We start from the raw sequence: 21,302 nt of genomic DNA on the forward strand, positions 1-21,302 counted from the left end.
GAAAAAGGATGTGTGAAGACAATTGTAATGTTGAAGACAGACTTTGATCACCATATTGAGGAACTAACATTGTGCCCGAGCCCTACTGGCTTGAGAGTTTTGACAGGGTTTGTGTTCGACTAATATAGTCAACGAAGGTGAGTATTGAATAGGTTCTGATTGGACCACAAAACCATGATGAGTCTCAATGATTCCTCAGCAAGGCATCAACCAAAACAAAGCAGGAATTACACAAGCCTTTCGGGATGCTCTCTAAAGAAGCATGAAACTTCTCATTGTGTTCAACAACATTTCTATTGAAGGTCAAGTTGGCTCATGTAAAGCAAGGGAAGTTTTGCATCTTCCACAACTTCACATTGTCAAAGACAGCCGTATTCTCTTGTCCAATGTAAGAAGAGAGAACACTTACAATGCAATATATTCATAAAAACATACTAAGAAATTATAGTTATCAAGATAGAATCTGAATTCAAATGTGGATACCGTACAATACAGAAAACAATTGGCCCACAAAACTACAGTTCAGAAAATTTAGGAGTATACATATTATTAAAGCAAAAACATGCACTTCTTCAAATTTATTGAAAAAAATAGGCATGTGGATAGTCCAGACTAATTTTATCAAAAATTTTAATGATTGGATAACATAAACCCCTACAAAAATGCTCAAAGGTCCGTTGAGCCTTCTGATGCAATCCCTTCAAGAAATGTATTTCCTTATGATACACTATAAACTGTACGAAACCCAACAAAAACTAGAGTAGCAGGTCTTCTCTAAAGAATATTAGATTTATTATTGAGATTATTACAAGTTTGATTTTAAAAAGTTGATAGCCATCACACTATTTTCTTGTGCTTGGTGGGCGTATGTATTTGTTTGCGTGTGTTGTGATTCTACTTTTGATAATGCAAATGATGTAACCTATTCTAGGTGTTCTGGAAGTAAGAAGGATATGCACAGACAATAGGTACATCCTTTCAAGTTGAAAAATAAAAAATAAATAAGCACATATCAAACAGAGAATATATGACTAAATACCTAGTGGAAGCTACTTATTTAGTATGTTGGCTTGATTGGCATGCTTCATTTGAATGTAACTTTGTTTATGAAGGTCTAAGCAGGCCTTTAAGGTGCAGGCAACAATGTCCCAACTACAAATGCAGTCTCCTCGAGACTTCACACATGAACAAAATAGACAAACCTCTCTAGGCATCAGCAGTAGCATAGTCTTCTGAAATCTCCCATGGCTAGCTCCTAAAACGTCGTTAAACCATGCACTGAATCATTGTAAACGCTCACTATATCTTAAAAAATTACTATTACTTGTAAAATTTGTCATTGAAAACAGAATTTTTGTGCCACAGGATAAACAAATTAGTGCAGCACGGACAATCAAGTGAGGATCTGCAAGTTGTTAAAAGGCGAGCCCGTTCGAAAATGCACCTCCCCTTTGAACTTTCTCATTAAATAATTTTAGGTCGAGGGGACCCATGTGAAGGCTTCATAGCAGCACGGATTAAGAGCATATGGATGCTGGTTATATGGATCTTTCAATTTTTGTAACATGTCAAAGGCTGTACTTGAATGGAGTGGTGTTCATTTTTTATGAAATGAAATAAAGTGCGAGGTTGAACTGCAGGGAAAATGGACACCATTTTTTCCAATAGAATTAATTTAGATTTATTTTAAATATAAATCTAACATGAGTTTAGAGGGATTTAATTTATTTAACAAATATTATTTTAATGTTTTGTGTGGTTATTTTTTTTATTTTTGTTTTTGTAAAGTTTTATTTTTTATTTTATTTTGGTGGATATGAGCAAAATTTCAACTTTGATGATGGAGGGACACCCTTACACATCATACTCGATCGGTTTAATGAGACAAGTAAGAAACTTGCAAACTAATGACACTAAGTAAGTTAAAAGACAGGAGAATGGAAAAAAGGGATGCATGGAAGGTGTTGAGTATGAAATGATATAGCCACTCTATTTTAATTTATTTAGGCTTATTATTCTTAATGAGGTTGGACAAGTCCCTATATGGTTACACTTCACTAGAAGGAGGATATAACCACAAAAATGAAATAATGCAACAAGTATAACTTCCAAGCATCATGATTCATTTCCAACTTCAACCCACAATCTTTACATCCCAATATACTAAATGAAAAATATTCTTATGAATAAATGACTAATGTACCTCATGCGTGTTGAGTCTCCATCATTGGATGAGTACACTTATTTCAAAAAATGACCTGAGCATATGAGAAAGATGCATCACAAGAGTTGTGTATGTGGATAATGTCAATTATTATTTCTATAATGTGAATCATGGAGGGATGATGATTATTATCTCATGATGCCCATGGCTTCTTTCAGCCTGCCCTTCACCAGGTACCACCGCGGGGACTCCCAAACGAATGGCAGAACGAAGATGCAATACACGGCCGAGGGAATCGAACCCGCGACGTACAGATATCTCCAGTTGCCGGAAAAGTAGGACAGAGCCGGCAGCACTGCTATGCCGAGAGAAAAGAAGTAGAAAGTCGACATGCCAACCGGTGCTCTCTTGGACGGTCTGACGGCTTCCGTCGCCAAGACGAACGACGACAACCCCAGGCCACCATTGCTAATTCCCGTCAATAGACGGAGAATTAAATAAACCCAGAAATTCGGCGACATTGCCGTCAAGAAACCAAAAATGGCATTGCAGATGCAGACCAACTTTAGGACACCCTCACGCCCCAGCGAAGAATCTGATAGATGCCCAGATATCCCTGCACCTGTATCAAAAAATAAATCAGAAACTGAAAGAAAATCTTAATGGCGATCAGCCGTCAGATATAAAAGTGCACAGGGGCTGAAAATATCAATTACCGAGCAAACACCCGACAAAGAACGCAGACTACAGAAACCCAACTTTGTATTTCTGGTCGCAGACGAGATCCCATCCGCAAACCGTCGAAACCCCGGGGCCTCCGTCCCAGTCCCATGAGGCCCGGTCCATGGAGCATATAGATCCCGTCGGGCTGCAGGATTCGAACCTTGGCTTCACGGAAAGGAAATCCTCTGGGGTTTTCCCTCCATTGCAATGCCAATGGGGTTCATAGTTGGCGAAAATCATGACCATCGTAGGAAAGGCCTCCAGTGTCCGTGCGAGGCTCGACAGCAAGAAATGCTTAATCTGCCACCGCTCGAACAATAACTCAGAAGACACAGAGGCCATTGGGTTGGGAGACAAAAGGACAGTGTGAGGATCAACGACCAAACTTCCTTCAATCGTCTAACACCACAAATCTACGGGCAACAATAAGACACGGCATCGGCTGGGGCAATTCATTTCAAAGGGAAACGCCTTACGGCGTAATGAATTGAATTTTGTGTCCCAAACTCGGTCAACAATAAGACACGGCATCGGCTGGGGTAATTCATTTCAAAGGGAAACGCCTTACGGCGTAATGAATTGAATTTTGTATCCCAAACTGTTTTCGAAATTATATCCATATGGATTAACTGTTAATAGTTTTTGTGAAGATCTATGATAAACACTTCACTGTTTTTGTGGAGATCTATGATAAACACTTCACTGTTTTTGTGGAGATCTATGATAAACACTTCACTGTTTTTGTGGAGATCTATGATAAACACTTGCACTAGTGGATCACTTTGAAGAATACCTGCAACCAGGGCAAAGCCATGTCCAAATGACTTGGTCAGCTAGCCAAATAATGCTAGAACATAAATTATAAACTAATGAATATATTCTCTATTCTCAGGAATCCTCTGCTTTTTATATTCGGATCATATAGATAATGAGATCAACATATATGAATCAGAATAAGTGATTAATAAACCAACACAAATCCACAATACAACGAAAGTCACCTTCCTGATCTTAAAATGACCTTGCATTCTGCCACCAACCAGCATTTTCTATTAATTAATTTAACAAGAGTTCTCTCTTGTTTATTTAAACTGCATGACTCCATTAGGCCTGCACAAAATTTAATTTGAATATTATTAAATGCAGGCCTGCTAATGGTGATGGAGTAGTTGATGGCCACCATTTCCAAATCTTATATTAAGTCGTAGAGATGGAAATCGTGCTATATATATATATATATATATATATATATATATATATATATAGTTAGTCACATTAGCAATTATAATTCAATGGTGCTGGCTTGGGCATTGATTTTGAGAATATCATCATTCAAATTCAAAATTCAAGTAAGCAACCTGCCTACTCTTTCCGAATCAAAAAGGGAAGTTATTGGTTTTTTCTCATTTCAAGGATAATCTGTGTGTTATGAACTCACAAAGAGTTTATTATAGATAATAGAATTTTTCGTCCAATTTCTGTGTTGCAGGGTTTTTTTCTTTTCTTTTCTTAGTGCTGTTCCCCTGCAATTGGAAGTTATATTGAGTGGTAGAGTCATCGTAACTGCTATGTATTAATCATGGATAGGGATCATTATGAATAATATGTACATGTGCATGGGAAATGATAAGCTCTTGCTGCTTGCTCTATTAATGATGAAGGGAAAGCGTGAACTTTCACAGGAAGTCCTCAATTTTTGGAATATTTGATGGCGTCTAAGCTGGCGGTAGAGGATAACTTTGACTTTCTCCATCCATGGCACTGAAATTCTATCTTCGCACAGATTTTCCTAAAGCTAGAATCTCATCAGAAAGCCTTTTCAACCTTAAATTTCCGATAAAACTTTAATGCTTTTAAACTGTTTAGGTGTGCATATTATATGACTTGGAATTCTGAAACTGAGTCTAACTTGAGAGATTTTGAACCAGAACTCCTTGATGTGTCAGTCTTAATTATTCAAAATCATTGAAATTGGTACATCCAGGAATTTTACGAAGTAAAGATGGAATTGTACCACTAAGTAAGATAAAACAAGATGGATTTCTGCGACGAATTAATAGATCAAAACATCATAATGAGAGTCCATGAACTCATGGGTATCTTAACGTAGATAAAACTGAGTGAATGAGGAAACTTGCAGGCATAAAGTAGAAACCTGAGCTTAGAGAAGCCAAAAAGCACAGTAGATTTTGGAATGGAAATAAGCTTTCCTATTTTGGGTATTCTAAGATATCTATTTTTGTATTTGAAAAATCAGGTGACGTGGGAAATTTATCTCGACACCAGACTTGTGACTGAATTGTGATAATGTTGGTCTGTGATGAACAATTGAAAGGCTACAGTCCTTAATGTGAATAACCTATGCAAAATTATCTTTAACTGCTTCAATATAAATGAGTTCCATGGCCTTACAAGAAGGAAAAGTGTCTGATACCAACTTGACAACTTCTGATAAAAACAACATACATGATACAGTACAGAAAATCATACAAAATATTAAGAGTTCAAAAAGAGAATTTGTTGATGGAAGTACTCTGGTAGAGGATCTCGATGCTGAAGGTGCACTCAAATATCATAGAAGGAAAAGCAACCGAAAAAATCCCAAGTACTTTCAGAAAAGAAAACTTGTTGCTGGAAAGAGCAAATCTACATCTTCAAGATCATTCAAAATATACCAGGGATTTACCGATGAAAACCATCCTGCAGCTCTGAATTCCTTCCATGAGTTTACACTGCCTATAGATGAAGATGATTTTTCATTGATTAGTTCTCCCGCTAATACTTGCAAAGAAGAAAGCTTCGAACTTGTTTTAGATGACAATGGGGCTTATACTATAGACCCTTACATTGGGCCTTATGATCATAAAACTTTAAGGGAGGAAAATCTGCAAAACAACATCGATATACAAAGAAATGTTGAAGAGTTTGGGGGTTGTCAAACAATTTCAAGAAATGGATGCAGACTTCCTTGGTCCTGGTTTGGAAGGCGAAATGGTAGAGGTAAAAAATTGAAGGGCATCAGAGGGAAGAGGTTTTCATGTGGTGTGCTGGTTGCCAATAGGAGAAAATCACTCTCTGATTCTGCTAGTACTCTGCACTATCAAGACCCTATTCAATTTGAATATGTTACAGATTTTTCTTCCTCGGATTGCTCCTATTCAAAGGAAGAAACCCCATTGGTCAGATCCCCCCCCACACGAATGTTTTAACCTTGGACTCGCCTCTGGACGATTATGGTGATTCTCCCCATGTAAACAACAGACGTTTCAGTGAGCTAGATCTCCATCCTCTCATTAAAACTCATCACAGGACCAGAAAGTCAGGGATTAGTGAATAAGAGACAGAGGAGGAATCCTTACAGATGAGGACTAACGAAAACATGTTAGTGAATAGAAGCTTGAGTCAAAAGTACAGTCCCAAGTCTTTCGAGGAACTGGTTGGGCAGAGCATTATTGCTCAAGCTCTTTCCAGTGCAATTAACAAAGATAAGATTGCACCCTTTTATCTTTTTCATGGGCCCAGAGGTACAGGGAAGACATCTGCTGCAAGAATATTTGGTTTTTCTTTGAATTGCATGGCTGATTGCAATGCAAAGCCCTGTCGAAATTTCAACGGGGGAAAGAATAAGAATAAAGAATAAGAAAGCTTTCGCCAACAGAGAACGAGAATGCCGAGGAGCCATGAAATGAGTGACCACAAAGTAGAGCGATCAAGTGAAGAACTGGTGTGAACTGGTGTGAATATTCGGCTGACTGTGTACCATGGCTTTTCTGTCACCTTCTTCACCGCCGAATGGATGGACGGCTCTCCTCACCACACCCTGCCATCTTCGTCAAGGGACATGATCCGCTTCATAGAGCTCCCTGATGTTCAGATCGAAGGGGATCGAGGCGCCTCAGATTGCTGTCCTCTCTCATCCATCCACAGACGCTTGGCCTCTCTTCGCTGACGCTTGGTTTCTAAAAAGGCCGATGATCTAATGGTTGGAGTTTATTCCATCGTCTAACAATCGATCTAAGGGCCCATAACGAGACACCGCGGCACGGAGGGGAGTTCCTCTCAGAGGGAACGCCTTACGGCGTAATTAAATAAGACCAAATCTTTTTAAATATAATATTTAAACATTTAACAACTATTTTTAATTAATATTTATTTAATTTTATAATAGTTATTCTAAAATATTTATTTAATTTTATAATAGTTATTCTTTCCACTCGTTTAAATTTATGATTTTATTAATGTTTCGTTTTTCCACTAAATTTACAAATAATATTTTAGTAATAAAAAAATTGTCTAGTCAACGAATACAAACCGTCTTAAAACTCTCCGTTTATTTCAAAATAGTTAAAACTTCCCGTTTATTTTAATTTTTTTTAAATTTAAAAGTAAATTCTCCCATAATGGTGTAACTTCACTTTTCAACTTTCGTCTGAACACTAAATTGTGACACATTATTCGGACCCAGGGTTAAATGTTTTCCCGTTTTACGGTGTAATTCAATTAATATACATACAGGTGGCAGGACCGTTCGGAACCGGCGAACAAGGGCAGTCCCCGTTCATCACGATAACGTCTTCCTTTTTCCAACCCCAACCCCAATCCATCACTCGTGCGGAGGGTTTGAGAAGTCGTTGTGCGTTTCTTCCTTTCCCTTTAAATATCATTTGGGCAGAGGAAAAGACTCGTAGCTCTGGAAGTAGTAGGGACGGAGGTGACTTCCTAATTTTGTTCGCAGGAGGATGGAGAAACTGTGTGACTTAATGACGATATACGCTTCTGAGAGGTTCGACAAGCAAGCTCTTCTCCAACTCCATGAGTTAGCTCGTCACCAACTCGGGAATATACCACAAGGCTTTTTTGTAGCACGCTTCTCCTTCACAGACCCCATTGGCAGCAGTGGAGGAGGTTCTTCGGTTCCGCTGGAAAAATTAAAACCCATTTCCTTTACCCAATTGCAGGTTGGCCGAGTCCACTGCGGCCGGGTGCTCTACGGTACTATCTGCGCCGAGGCCTTCAGGATAAGTGGTATCATGACTATGCTTGAGGACGATCATGGCCTTGGGGTCAGGCTGGCAATATACAATGCGGCTCATTCGCAGGAGAACATCCAAAGCCTTTACCCCAGGGGAGCCAAGGTGGCCATCAGGGAGCCCTATTTTAAGCGCGCAGACGACGGTGGCCTCGCCATCCGTGTGGACAACCCTGCCAACGTCGAGATGCTCGTGACTCAGGAGGAGCAGAAGCGGGCGGAGAGCCTGCCGCATGTCGATGTGGAGGAGTTGAGGAAGAAGGGAAACAGCTGCTTCAGAGAAAGACAATGGGACGCAGCGGCCGAATATTATACGGAATGCATCGAGGCCGCTCTGCTTCAGCTCAAGAAGGGGTCCTCCAATGACAATAATAATATCAACACCAGCCTCCTGCACGCCTATTCCAACCGGACGGAGACAAGGCTTCGGGTGAAGGAATTTGAGCTAGCGCTGGAGGATTCCGACAAGGTTCTTAGGATCGATCCCGGCAATCTCAAAGCGCTCTATAGGAAAGGCCGCGCTCTGGTTGGGCTGAAACAGTATGCCGCGGCATGCGAATGTTTCGAGAAAGCTAACGAGGCCAGCCCCGGGCAGTTCGAAATACAAGACGCGCTTCGCCAAGCCAAGACTCTGTACTCCCAAAGCCGGAATGGCAAGTATGACATCTCGGACTACTTGCTGGGACACGCATCTTCTCCCCTGAAATGGCGGATTTTATTGGCCCCGTAGAGATCAAGATGACCAAAGACGGCCGTGGCGGGGGCTCTACGCCAAACGAGAAATAACAACCGGGCAGCTTTTGCTGGTAAGCAACGCCGTTGCAGTAGCTTATCATAATGACTCGGCCGGGATTAATGTGGACCACCGGGGAAACGTTAATCCTCAGTCGCAAGAAGATCTTGTTGCCGCCGTCGTTAGTGCTGCCAGAAAATCGCAGAGATTGCTCCAGCAGCTTTATAGTTTAGACGACTACTCTGCGCGTCGTGGCCTGGACGTTCCAGCCATTGATCTGTTTAAGACGGAGGGCCAAATTGCAGCGGGAAAAGAAAAATTGCAGGTAGATGTTAACCGTATACGCGATATTATAAGTCGAAATTCAGTCGGTGGAGCCGAACAGACATATGCTTCAATTTCTGAAGCCGAACTCGTCCAGCGAGGCCAGAATTTTAGCGGTCTCTGGCTGCTGCCATCCTTCATCAACCATTCATGCCTGCCGAACTCGAGCAGGTTGCAAGTCGGAAGCGCTATGTTTATTCATGCCTGCAAGCCCATCAAACGAGGAAAGGAGATCACCATTTCCTATTTTGATACCCTGGTCCCATTGCCGCAGCGCCAAGCCATGTGCGAAAGCTGGGGTTTCAAGTGCAAGTGTAGGAGATGCATTCTGGAGCTCTCTCTGAAGGCAGCCATGGAGCCTATAAACGGACGGTTCGAGGAATTGCATGACAAAGCATTGGAGGAAATCATTGTTGCAAGGTTTACAGAGGGTTTTGACGCGGATCTTCCGGCGTGCGCAGAATTTGCAAAGCTTTTTGTAGAGGCAGAGGAGATTATCAGGAGTTCCGAGTTGTTGAAAACGGAAGAAGAGAGAAATTGGATTCGCGCGTCATTTGTTTCTGCATATCCTGCAGGAACACAGTCGGACGACTTCTTCCCCACAACGTTGAAGGAGTGCGTTTCTTCCGGCGAAGAAGTTGTTAAGGCCATTCAAAATGCTGTACCCGGGGACATTCGAACCCTGGTTATGGTAGCCGAGCAGTTACAAGGAACCAAGCGTTGGTTTGGGGAGGAAAGTTTATTATCAGAGCAGGCGAGGGAGGCATGCATCAGAGTCTTTGGGAGGCACAGTGAAGATGTTCTCAAGGCGCTCGTCTTACAGCATTCAGATTGCCATCTCTTTTAGTAACAGTACAACTGTCATTGCTGATGATCTTCAAGATGCACGGCAGAGTGCCATTTTTGAGAAGTTTATTTTTTTAAATGTTTGAAGTGAATAGTTAGATTTTCATGATACGCAAGATTTCAAGGTTGGTTGGGAAGATTTCAAGGTATGTCATAACATAATGGGTGTTAGATAGATATCTTAGTGTAGTCTTTTTGTGGTTTCCTCCTTGTCCTGTCTTTGAATATATGAAAGCAGTCTTTCGATTGTTCGGCTCTGAAATGGTATGGCATTGACATTATTTCCGCTTTAAAATTGTCTGTCATTGATATTATTTCATCTCTGTGTTTCATAAACATTGAAATTGTATTTCTCTGGCATTGATATTATTTCATTTCTGTGTTTTATAAACTCTGGCATTGATATTATTTCATTTCTGTGTTTTATAAACGTTGAAATTGTGTTAAGTGTGATTGGAGTGCAAATGTGTTCTGGATATATGTATGGCCATCTAATATGGCTATTATATTGCATTGCTGAAAGCAAAAACAAAGTCCAATTATGTTCTGTTTGCATGTGCGGCCATGTAGAAATTCAAAGCATTAATATCCTTGTTAGGGATGCCCCTACCAACTTAATATAGGCTTAGTATAGGTTTAAAATAGAGAGTTAATGGGTGTGAATGACCATGGTATCACACTTTTGGTGAGGAAGTGTCATACTTTACACTATTCGAGACTATCTTTATTCTTTTTTGGCCACCATGCTTACTATCAAGTTGTTGTCATGAACACTCTGTGGATTATTTACATTCGAATATGTTTATTTTCCTTGTTGCTCAACCTCTTCCCTTCCTCGTGAAGTTGTGACCTCGAATCCTCCTACTTCCCAACATATTGAATCCCCTTCTTTGGTTATTTGTACCACCTAGCATCCTTGTCTTTTTGCATGCATCCTTTTGTCTAGACATATCATAGGAACACCTTGTCATATACATCTGCTTAATATATATGCTCCATGTCATAATTGTTCAACTTTCTCAGACCAGATTCAACAATGCAATCTTATTAAGTTCAGTGGATTTATCATTGTTGGTGATTTGAATGTCACTCTCATGGCACAAGAGTCTTGGGGAAAGAACAATAGACCAGATCCACTTGTGAATCATCCATATAATCTTTTTATTGATTATAATTTGGTGGATATTTGTCCTTTTCTACTTTCCCCCACATCGAATAATCAAAGAGTGGGTGAAGAACATGTTGGGAAATGTCTGGACTGAGTCCTCATACAAGAAAATCTGATAGAGAGCCTCGGTAATTTGAAGTCTAGTGCATACAATACATACATATATGATCATCTGCCCATTATTCTCCAGTGGGGGGTGGAGAATATCTGTCAGGGATTACCCTTCAAATTCTATGGAGTTTGGCTTGAAGATAAATATTATAATGTGTTGGTGAAGTCCTCTTGGACATAGATGAATGCCTGTGGGATGTATCTGCCATGTAGACCATTATGAAAAATATCAACATCATAAAAATTTGAACAAGGACATAGAAAGAAATTAAAAAACAAGGGTTGATATTGAAATTACAAAAGATCACTTGTGACATGTCTAGTTTTGGCAAAGCCATGGAACAAAAAAATCCAACTCGGGGGGATCTCGATCATCGAAAATCACTAGAAGATAGGAAGAGTGAGATCCTAGAGGCTCAAGAGAAAAGCAATATGGTTATGTGAGGGAGACCATAACACTAATTTTTTTCATAGGTTCGCAAATTATAGGAAACATATTAATACTATCTGGCACATTGAATCCTTAGATGGGGACTCCAAACACACTACTATTGAGATACAAGATGATGTTGTCAAAATTTTCAAACTGTTTGATAAGCCCAAGAGGATGTGGATTACAAGGATCATATATGGGTTTTGGACCTATATCCAAAAATGTTTGACGATAATGCAAATGATGATCTTTATCGCTCGCTTAATCTAGAGGAAATGTCTTTTGGAAAAGACAAGTTTGGGACCGAATGGATGGATAGTGGAGTTTTTCATACACTTTTTTGATCCGATGGGACATAATATTCTGGAGATTTTGGAAGATGTTAGGACTCGGGGTAAGATTATTGGTGCCATAAATTCAACATTTTTAGCTCTCATCTTGAAGTCCTCTTCCCCAAAAAAATTCTAGGACTACAAACCCATCTCACTATGCAACATTCTCTACAAGCTTATTTCTAAAGTGATTGCAAGGTGCATCAATAAGGTACTATCTTTGCATATCTATCGAGAACAATTTGGTTTTTTAAATGATCACTAGATTCATGATGCAATTGAATCAACACAAGAATCTATCAATTCTATCCATTCCTATAAGAAGGAGGCGGTGGTGATGAAAACCAACCTACACAAGGCATATGACTGTGGATTGGTCATATATTACACTCATTCTCTACAAGATTGGTCTTCGGTCTCATAATGTGGAGTGGATAATGGCTTGTATTACTTAGGTTTTTTTTGTTGTTCTGGTCAATGTATTCCTTGCACCTTTTTCTACGCGAATAGAGGTCTTAAAGAGGGGTGCTCTCTTTCCCCCTTAGTATTTATTCTTTTTATGAATGATCTTAGTTTGAGAACCAAACCTTTGACATTATATCTAGGTCTCAGTTGTCTGCATTACACTATATATATCTTAGATATGGAGAGGCCTCTCGGCTCCTTAAAAATGGTAACAAATCTATGCTCTATTTATCATCTGCAGATAGGTTGGACAGTGAAAGCATTGTAGGCATATTTGGTTTTTAGATAACCCCATTGGAGGAAGGACTCACCTACCTGGGTTATAAGCTCAAATCTCAGTAACTACAGAATTGGAGACTACTTATCGATGTTTGACAAATATAAGAGGAAATTGAACACATGGACACATATTTCTCACTTTGGGTGGAAGATGTATTCTTGTTCAGTTGATTTTGTAGCAGATACCTATATTTTGGGCACACTTATTCATGATCCCTTTTTCCATTTCCTTAAAGATTAAGTCCATCATAACTAGCTTCCTCTTGTCTCGGGCAAGAACTACTACAAAATATCATCTTTGCAGGTGGGTCGACTTGTCTATTCCAAAGGAATTCGATGGTTGGGGGTTGCTGGAACACAAAAGTTTTGGATATACAATTTTGAGTAAATCTTTCTGGAGGGCCATGAATGGACAATGGGTCTGACAGGACATCATTCGGGCCAAATATATGAGAAATTTTGATATTGAGAATTTATACACAGATAATATTCCCATAAAAGGATCATTGATATTGAGGAGCTTTATTGAAATACTCCACTAGTGGCGCATGAATATGACTTGGGAGTTTGGTAATGACAGGAAAATATTGATTGGGATAGACAACATAAAAGGTATAAGTTGTGATCACTTATCATTTTATCAAACTTGTTACTTTAACTGATTCTTATTTACTTCTCATTATATTATTATATTGTTATTTTTTAATTGTTTTTCAATGTCCAACATAAATAAATGTTTGGAGAAGATTAAACTTATGATAATTTAAAATGTGAATATGAATTTGACTTTTTTTAGTAACAATGAAAATTAAAACCAACCCTTAAATAGAGGTTTAAAATCAAATTAATTAATGCCAATCCATCATATTGCAAAACAAGTTGGTCTTACCAGTGACAATGGTGAGTAGTTTTTATAAGACTAAGAAAAATGCCTAGAGGATCTAGAGAATCAAATTTCAAACCTTGAGAGCTAGAAATGTTTAAAAACTCATTAGTAGAGGTAACAGTGAAATCTCTATAAGGTTTCATGTTTTTTAATCTAACTAGGTGCATATAGTTACCAACAAAGATGACTTTTACACTCAATTTCATTATTCTTGAGGACTCTAGGATGAAATGAAAAAAACATGAAAAAAAACAAAAAGCAAAAATAAATAGGTAGTAAGAAACAATGCCAAAAAAAGACAACTTAATGCACAAGCACTCCCTCAATAAAGGTGCTCATGTAGATAAATAACATTAGCAACATAACATGACAATGTAATACAATTCATGAAGTTTTCTCTCAAAGCCATACCATCTATGGTAAAGGCTCCATGGGGTGCACAGAGTGCGAGTTGTAATGAGTCAAGTCAAAGGGTTGTTTGCCCAAAAATAACGTAAGAAAAGAGAAAGTGAGTCTGCCCATGGTCCATGGGACATGGGAATGTATAAATAGAGTAAGGCTCTAAGGTTAGAAGTCAGTTTTGTTTTGGATCTTAATGTTATCGGTTTATGAAGGCAATATTCTCTCTGCATCTATAAGTCTGATTCGAGGGTGTTGGTAGATATATAGAGGCTCTGCAACTGTGTGTGTAGAGGCTCGGTAGAGTCTATAGCTGTGTGCGCGGACCCCTGCAACTGAGTGCGTAGGGTGGATCTGGTGGTACTAAGAAGTAGATAAATAAAGATAAGAATTTATGAATCATTGTGTGCTTTATCGCGAATCTATCTGTTGCTATGTTTTGGATTTATGCATATTTATGATTGTGCGCATTGGTTGTTACTGGTAAATGTTTGCTTAGAGACCTTAAGAAGTAGATTAGATCTATAATAAAATCATTAATAATAAAGTGCATCGGTGTGGATCTATGCGGAAGTCTGACAACAGTGCAGAGTCGTGCGAGGCCACATATTAGTTCGCGACCCCTCCAAACCACATCAAGATATCCCAAGGGTGCAGAAACTTGGTTCCAGCACCCTCCCCTGCTACCTCGGGTGAGACCTCCGTTGCACTCCGTGGACTGTTGCCAAAAGGGGCCGGTAGCGCAAGATTTTTTTGGCTTATAGTTCTTTCGAACCCAGGTCAGGCCCCAACAAGCCAACAAATGGTTCTGCTTCCGGGACCGGGATCTTCCTAAGGGTTGTCTAATGTCAGAACGCTGGAACCCTATGAAAAAAGAGATTGAAGATTGGTTGGGTGAGAAGCTTCATGAGTTCGTGGTACAGGGAAATAGAAATCCGCAAATATCTCAGGAAAGGTGGCTGGATCGATACATATACACCGTAATCCATGAGATCTTCTTCGTGTCCTTCTTGACAGAGTTGTATGAGTGGATCGCGAGGCTAGCTGATAATCATGGAAGGTGTAGATTGGATCAGCCCATTGTGTGGACTCTAGAGTTGGTGCGCAGGCTAGTAGAATCTGAAGATAAAATCGCATGGGTAGTAGATCACTGGTTGGATTGAATAGTAGGAGGGTTTATCACTGAATTCACAATAGACATAACTGTGAGTTATATCGAAGCAGAAAGGCGCTTCCTCTAAGGTCTGTGGGGTAAGTACATCAAATTGTTGAATACTTGGATTAAAATGTTGTTATGTGAAAAATGGGTTATGCGCATCCATTGATGTTTGGGGTAACGTGGAGAGGAAGAGGCTACCGAGGGACCGAAGGATTAGAGAATAGTCCCCTGATTTCACTTTCGCGAGAAAGCGAGGAGGACTCACAGGTTTCTCTCTGAGAAGTGCAGTCTGATTGATAAAGCAGCGCATTCCGCTGATATCGCCGCTGTCCATGCCATCACCTACTTCACCTACATCAAACTCATCTTCACCTACCCCACCTCCATCACCACTCAGGGTTGAAATGGTGAGTGCAATCAAGTTACCTATATTTAGAGGCGTAGGAAATGAGGAACCAGATCAGTTCTGGTTCATAATAAAGGCAGTGTGGGAAGCCCAAGGTGTTACGAATAATAACATCAAAAAGGATACTTTTGTGAGGGCGTTGCAGGATCGCGCGTTGACGTGGTATATAAAGAACTCTAGTGATCATTCGAATGCGAGAATAGAGACGATCCAGGATACATTGAACAAAGAATTCAGCCAACCAAAATCAGAGACATAGTCGATCATCGGGTTCAAAGAGATTGTGATGCTACCTGGTGAAACCCCGTGGGATCTGGATCAGATATTGAAGAGTATAATTCGTGAGGCTAACATGATGCTGATAGATGCGCAACACCGTGCGTGGTTTGTGGCGTCTTTGATGCCACATCTGAGGACGACATTGTCATAGCAAAAGATCTCAACCCAAGCTGAAGTTTTAGAGATAACAATGAGGTTGCATGAAACTCCAATACAGGATCTAGGGTTGGGAGTTCAACAAATCCATGTGCAACTACAAAACCTATGCTTAAAGATGCAAAGTTTGAAACAAGATAAGACACCCCGGCCAGAGGCGCGCAAAGACGTGTGGTGCATAAAATGTAAGGTTAGGGCAATGATAAGGATCATTGTTCAATTTTCATGAACTATTTGGCAGGGGGGACCAATGCCATTGCGATTAGAGGCACAAGTGGGGCCAAGCATGGTGCCCGCGCTCTGGTGCATGATCTTTCAGGTGGGATGAAAGCACACCATGGACAACTGTCATCTATTGCAAACTCTTATCCAACCATCCCAACAACTATTTTGCAATTTCTGTAGATTGATGGGCCATGACGAACGAAATTGTTAACGTTATGAGTTGTTGATGGATCGAACATCTGCTTACAGGATGCAGACTAAGGCACGAGGTCAAGATCCAGCTACAGCAATAGCACGTGGTGGATTCCAGGAACGCGGACAGGGACAAGGGGGAATGGGACCCAAACGAGGGTGTGGACAATTAATCTGCTATAAATGTGGAGGACCTAGGCACTATGCATGTGATTGCACAAACACGACCAGAACATGTTGTCTGTATTGTTACCAATTTGATCATGAAGTGGTAGATTTCCCCACACTAATTATGTAGATCTGTGAAAAAGGGGTGCTTCAGGCCACTCCCACTCAGAACGTCCAAATGATGAAGGCTGAACTGTGTGAAGAGGACCCTAACGTAAACATGGGGCTCAGAAGTGGTGCAACTACAGGAGAAGATAAGGGGAAGCAACCTGAGGAGGATACATGGGTCCACAAGGCCCCTACAAAGCAACTTGAGTTTGATTTGGAATGCGTGAGGAAACATTTATGGAAGCTAAGAAGAGCTTCACGGAGGCTTCTACTTCAGGTAGCAAGGACCAAACTAGTCCAGAAATGGATCCCTCTATGCGAACTACCTTTCTAGAAACATGCATGAAGCTACTACAAGACCATAAAGCAATTAAGGGATTACAAGAGTTGATAACTAGGTGCGCAGGGTCAGGTGAACCGCGAATAGTTTGGAAACTAGGCAAGCATGCTTTGTGCACTGGGCGGAAAATGCAGTGGACTGCCTAAATTGGTGACTATGAGATGGATCAGGTCGTTCTAGATTTGGGGTCAGATGTGAATGTGCTACCTAAACAGACTTGGGAGCGCATGGGAAGGCCTGCACTACAATGGTCTCCTATTCAATTGTGGATGGCAAACCAACAGAAGATCTTGGCTATGAGGAGACTGCAAGGAGTCACAATAGACATTGAAGGTGCAAGCACAAAAATAGATTTTAAGGAAATAGAAATTGTGGATGAAAGTAACCCGTATCCTACATTATTAGGGATATATTGCACCATGGATATGAATGGAGTCATCAACCTAAATAAATGAAAAACGATATTCAAGAAAAATTCCCTCCACGTAGTGGTTCCACTAGACCCAGCCAAAGGGGCATGCTGCATTGAGCCTGTACGCGATGAGGACAGTGATGATGAACTGGACTATATCTACCAAATCATAGTGCAAGATCAGGATCGGTGAATCTAATAGCGGACAGGAGAATATCATGGGAACGTGACAATTCCTGCACGTCGAACTCAGATGAAGAGATTGAGCGATGGCAGAACTGATTGCATGAGGTAATAACATTAAATTGTAATATGATGGTTAGATCATTACATCGTGTAACGACAGAAGCAAGAGAACTTCCAACAGATGTGAATGCAGCGAAAGAAGAGGAACCTGTAGACCATTATGAAATGGCAAGTTTGGAACCAAAGCAGCCAGGTGCACTAACGGGGCCGCTGTGTGCAACAACTGCACAAGGGTGGAGTACCCACAAAAAGACTAGGAGAAAGTGGTGCGAATGTACAAGGCAGGTGCACGTACGATTTGGAGGACAAAGCGAGGTGAGCATCCATTGGCGGCGTAGGGTGCAGGTGTATGTTGTGAAAACGTCTAGCTAACTAAGAATCAAAAATCCAAATTCACCGCAGCGATGCATTCCGCCAGTTGTTTGCGACAAAGCCAGCAGGAAAACAGGGGGAGCATGAACAACGTCCGCCTAATAAGATGACCCAATGGGAATCTGCGGATACCAGGAGTTTGATGGGCCTATAAGACCATTAGCAGAAGGAGGCAGGTGAAGGTGATCTTATCAATGATAAGACAAGAGGAAACCAAGAAGGGGCGCAGAAGCAGTAGGCTTCACGAAATTGATGAAGAATGGGCGTGGCCGAGAAGGAAAAGTGCGACATTGGAGGAAGGAATCAGCAAAATGAAAATTGGCGTCACACAAGCAAGCCACGCGAATCTGCAAAGAAGGGAACCAGGCTTGGCTAGGCCTACCTCGGTACTAGAATGAGTTGTGACCCTACTATCATGGCTGAAACCGCACCAACAGAGGTATGTACCATATATAGCAGTGCCCAAAGGGATAATGGATACGAGGGTACTCGAAAGGTGCCTGCAGCCTGGGCTAGCAGGGAAGCTGAGACCTTGCACCTGGGGTGCGACCACCTGACTAGCTGTGGACAACATAGTCTCAATGCCTCAACTAGTTTAAAGAAGACGTAGGACTATAAACAAGTCTGTGGGGGGTCGCTACAGAAAGAAGGTTCTGTGCAAGGACAATCGGTCAGCAAGATCGTGACCGTGCCAAAGGGGTTGCGCTGCCATGTGGGAAGGGTGGGAGGTGACCGTTAATGTCACTATTCATGACAAGAAGTTCGAGTTACGGCAAAGAGGAGCGGCTGGGGGGCCATTAAGGTAGGAGTTCTGAGATAGATACAAAAATATCTACCACCAAGAAGACATTAATGAATTAGGAGTGGAGGGAAAGATTACATTCAAACTCATGCGTTCCTATAAAATCCCTTGGACAACACCAGGATATTTGACATTTGAGCGAGTACAGAATAGCAAACACCCAGCTACCAGGCCTCCCATGAGTACCATGGCTAGAACCCGAGCACAGTTCATGGAAGAGCTATATCTAACCCAGGAGGAGCCGGAAGAAGTAATTGCTACCCCCGAGGTTCCAAAGTCCCCACGCACATCGTGACCCTAGAAAAACAAGCAGACTATGGGGCCAGTCTGGGTATCACCAAGATTCAGTAAGTTGTCAGAGGTAGAAAAGGGCAAAGCAATCAACACTGAAATCGACGAGGATGAGGAAGATTTGCAAGCCTTGATCTCTCAGATTGAAGCACATGATGACGAAGCAGAGGATATTGTCCACATACCTTCGCTACCACCATATATCTCTCCATGGAACAGGACGGCCAATATACTGAAAGACTTGGACGCCACGAAGAGTACGCTCGAGACCCCGCTTCTCCTGGATGAGATAATGTTTGATGGTATACTGCTGGGCCGAGTATCGAGTATCAAGTTCGAATATTGGGATCTTGTGGATAGTGAAAAGTTCACCCAATTGGCTGAAGAGAAATTACTGCAGCGAAAGTGGTTACGGGGTGGGGAGAAGGCGGGATTACTCAATCTGAAGTGGATACCCCATTATCACCACGCGACAATCACAATTTTTGTTATCCGATAGTTACTATGTCTGGTACATGAGGGGTATCTATGGTTGGAGGAACCGATTCTAATCACGACCGATTTAGTACACCGAACTACCCATCTACCTACTAAAGGGAATGACCCTACAGACATAGCCAGCACAAGTAGCGATGTGGGTCTCGCAGAAGCAATGAATGCTAAATATATGTTGGAAAATCGAAAGCATGGATATGTAATAGAAAGCATAAAAGACCGAGGGGTGCAAGTCGCCACCCAGCTACTGGCCAGTAAACTCATGACGAAGTGCCACGCAGATGAAGTACCAGCCCCTGTCATTGTGCTTGTGGAGCAGTGTGCAAAAGGGGTTCAGTTCAAGTGGGCACAGTTTCTATGCGACGAATTTTTGACAAACTGTAAGGAAGCACAAGGGAAAGGTAAGACTTTCCATTATGCATGGTTGCTACTATCAATCCTTTTGGTTACAGGAGAACTACCGCAGGGTAGCCAGTTTCACAACATTGAGGAGAACCTTCCTGAAGTAGTGCGGTATAACTCGGTCTGGGCTACAAAGGATGCCATGAGGGTTCGTGAGATCAAGTTATTTTGGATATCCATGGAGGCAAATATCTGGACATGGATCGCTCACAGACCACGGTTATCCCCAACAGTATACAATAATTCGCAAAGCACGGTGGAGTTCAAAGCAGACATGCATAACCTATACATCCGGGCACGAAAGGATCCAAAACAAACATGGGTAAAGATTCCGTCCATTGTAACGAACGATGTAATTTACGAGGTAATGGCACCATGGCCTCCAGAGTGGCATGCCCCAGACGTGGCTGCATTAGAGAGGATGGCAGCATAGTAGCGAAAGAAGGAAATCCAGTTGCGACTCATGAAAATGGTGGAAAGGATGCATCAGGAATAGAAGGCAGCTTCACAGCAAGAGGCGACCTAGGAAGTAATCACCGAAGAGATTAGGGAAGATTAGGAAATGTCCTTGGAGTAGGACATGCAGAGGGAAACAGAGACATAGGAATGCATGGACCTTCCCACCAAGTCGACCCAAGGCAAGAGGTCGCACATCAAGGAGTCGCCACATACTGGCAAAAAGACAAAGATAGCAAAGCCTTTGGAGAAAGAGTTTCTTGACAGCGACGAACCAACGCGTAATGTCACTAAAGGTGCATTGGAGGAGCTGATGACAGAGTAGACAACTGTGTTGGGGGAGCTCAGAGCGCAGCTGTAGGCCTTACAGGTGCGTTCCCCAGGAAGGATGATACCAAACCTAGCAGACGACACATCCACAGTCGAGCAGATGACACATCCACAGTCGAGGAGATGGTGTGCATCCCCGCAATGAACACTTTATTTTTTCTCGCAGGCGCTGTCCTAGTTGAAGCTGAAGGTGACATGTGCAGTTGGGGGTTGAATTTGGCCTCCCTTCCTAGAGAAGCCCTATACCAACTGCAAGATGGGCTAACCGCTGAGATCCGTGCCAGGGAAGGCCGTGCCCTCCAAATCCTTATGGAGCACAAGGAAAATCTGGAGTAGGTCAGTCTACAACACGATGACTTGGTCACACATAACTAAGAATTGGAACAGGTCGTGGTGGAGGACTACAACAAGGTACCAGAGTTGGTTATGCTAGTGGAACATCCCGTAGCTAAAAAGATTCATCACATGGCTACTGGATTTCGTACAACCCAAGAAGAGGTTGTGAAATCTCAGTGGGAATTAAATTTACAAATTTCAGAGCTAAGACTAAAGGCGTAGCCACCCACACCCC

General features: G+C 41.5%; 1 protein-coding gene and 1 pseudogene across 1 annotated transcript; one reads left to right on the top strand and one right to left on the bottom strand.

Moving 5' to 3' along the window:
* Positions 1 to 2,352: 2,352 nt before the first annotated feature.
* LOC149196014 (organic cation/carnitine transporter 4 pseudogene) lies at positions 2,353 to 2,996 on the bottom strand (annotated as a pseudogene).
* Positions 2,997 to 7,647: 4,651 nt separating this feature from the next.
* Positions 7,648 to 9,820, top strand: LOC149196015 (methyltransferase FGSG_00040-like). The gene is made up of 2 exons (XM_089408107.1): positions 7,648 to 8,549; positions 8,647 to 9,820. The coding sequence occupies exons 1-2, from the start codon at positions 7,648 to 7,650 to the stop codon at positions 9,818 to 9,820; spliced, it is 2,076 nt and encodes a 691-aa protein (XP_089264233.1).
* The last annotated feature ends 11,482 nt before the right edge of the window (positions 9,821 to 21,302 follow it).

The sequence above is a fragment of the Pinus tabuliformis genome, chromosome 2_2, assembly GCF_031772625.1.
Source record: "Pinus tabuliformis cultivar Carrire ecotype Pingquan chromosome 2_2, CPIR1, whole genome shotgun sequence".
Lineage (NCBI taxonomy): Eukaryota > Viridiplantae > Streptophyta > Pinopsida > Pinales > Pinaceae > Pinus > Pinus tabuliformis.

Excerpts from the sequence above, each read along its gene's own strand:
- LOC149196015 (XM_089408107.1), top strand. The coding sequence starts at position 7,648 with ATGACGATATACGCTTCTGAGAGGTTCGACAAGCAAGCTCTTCTCCAA. Across the intron at positions 8,550-8,646 it reads CTTCGCCAAGCCAAGACTCT|AGATCAAGATGACCAAAGAC; the intron begins GTACTCCCAAAG and ends TTGGCCCCGTAG.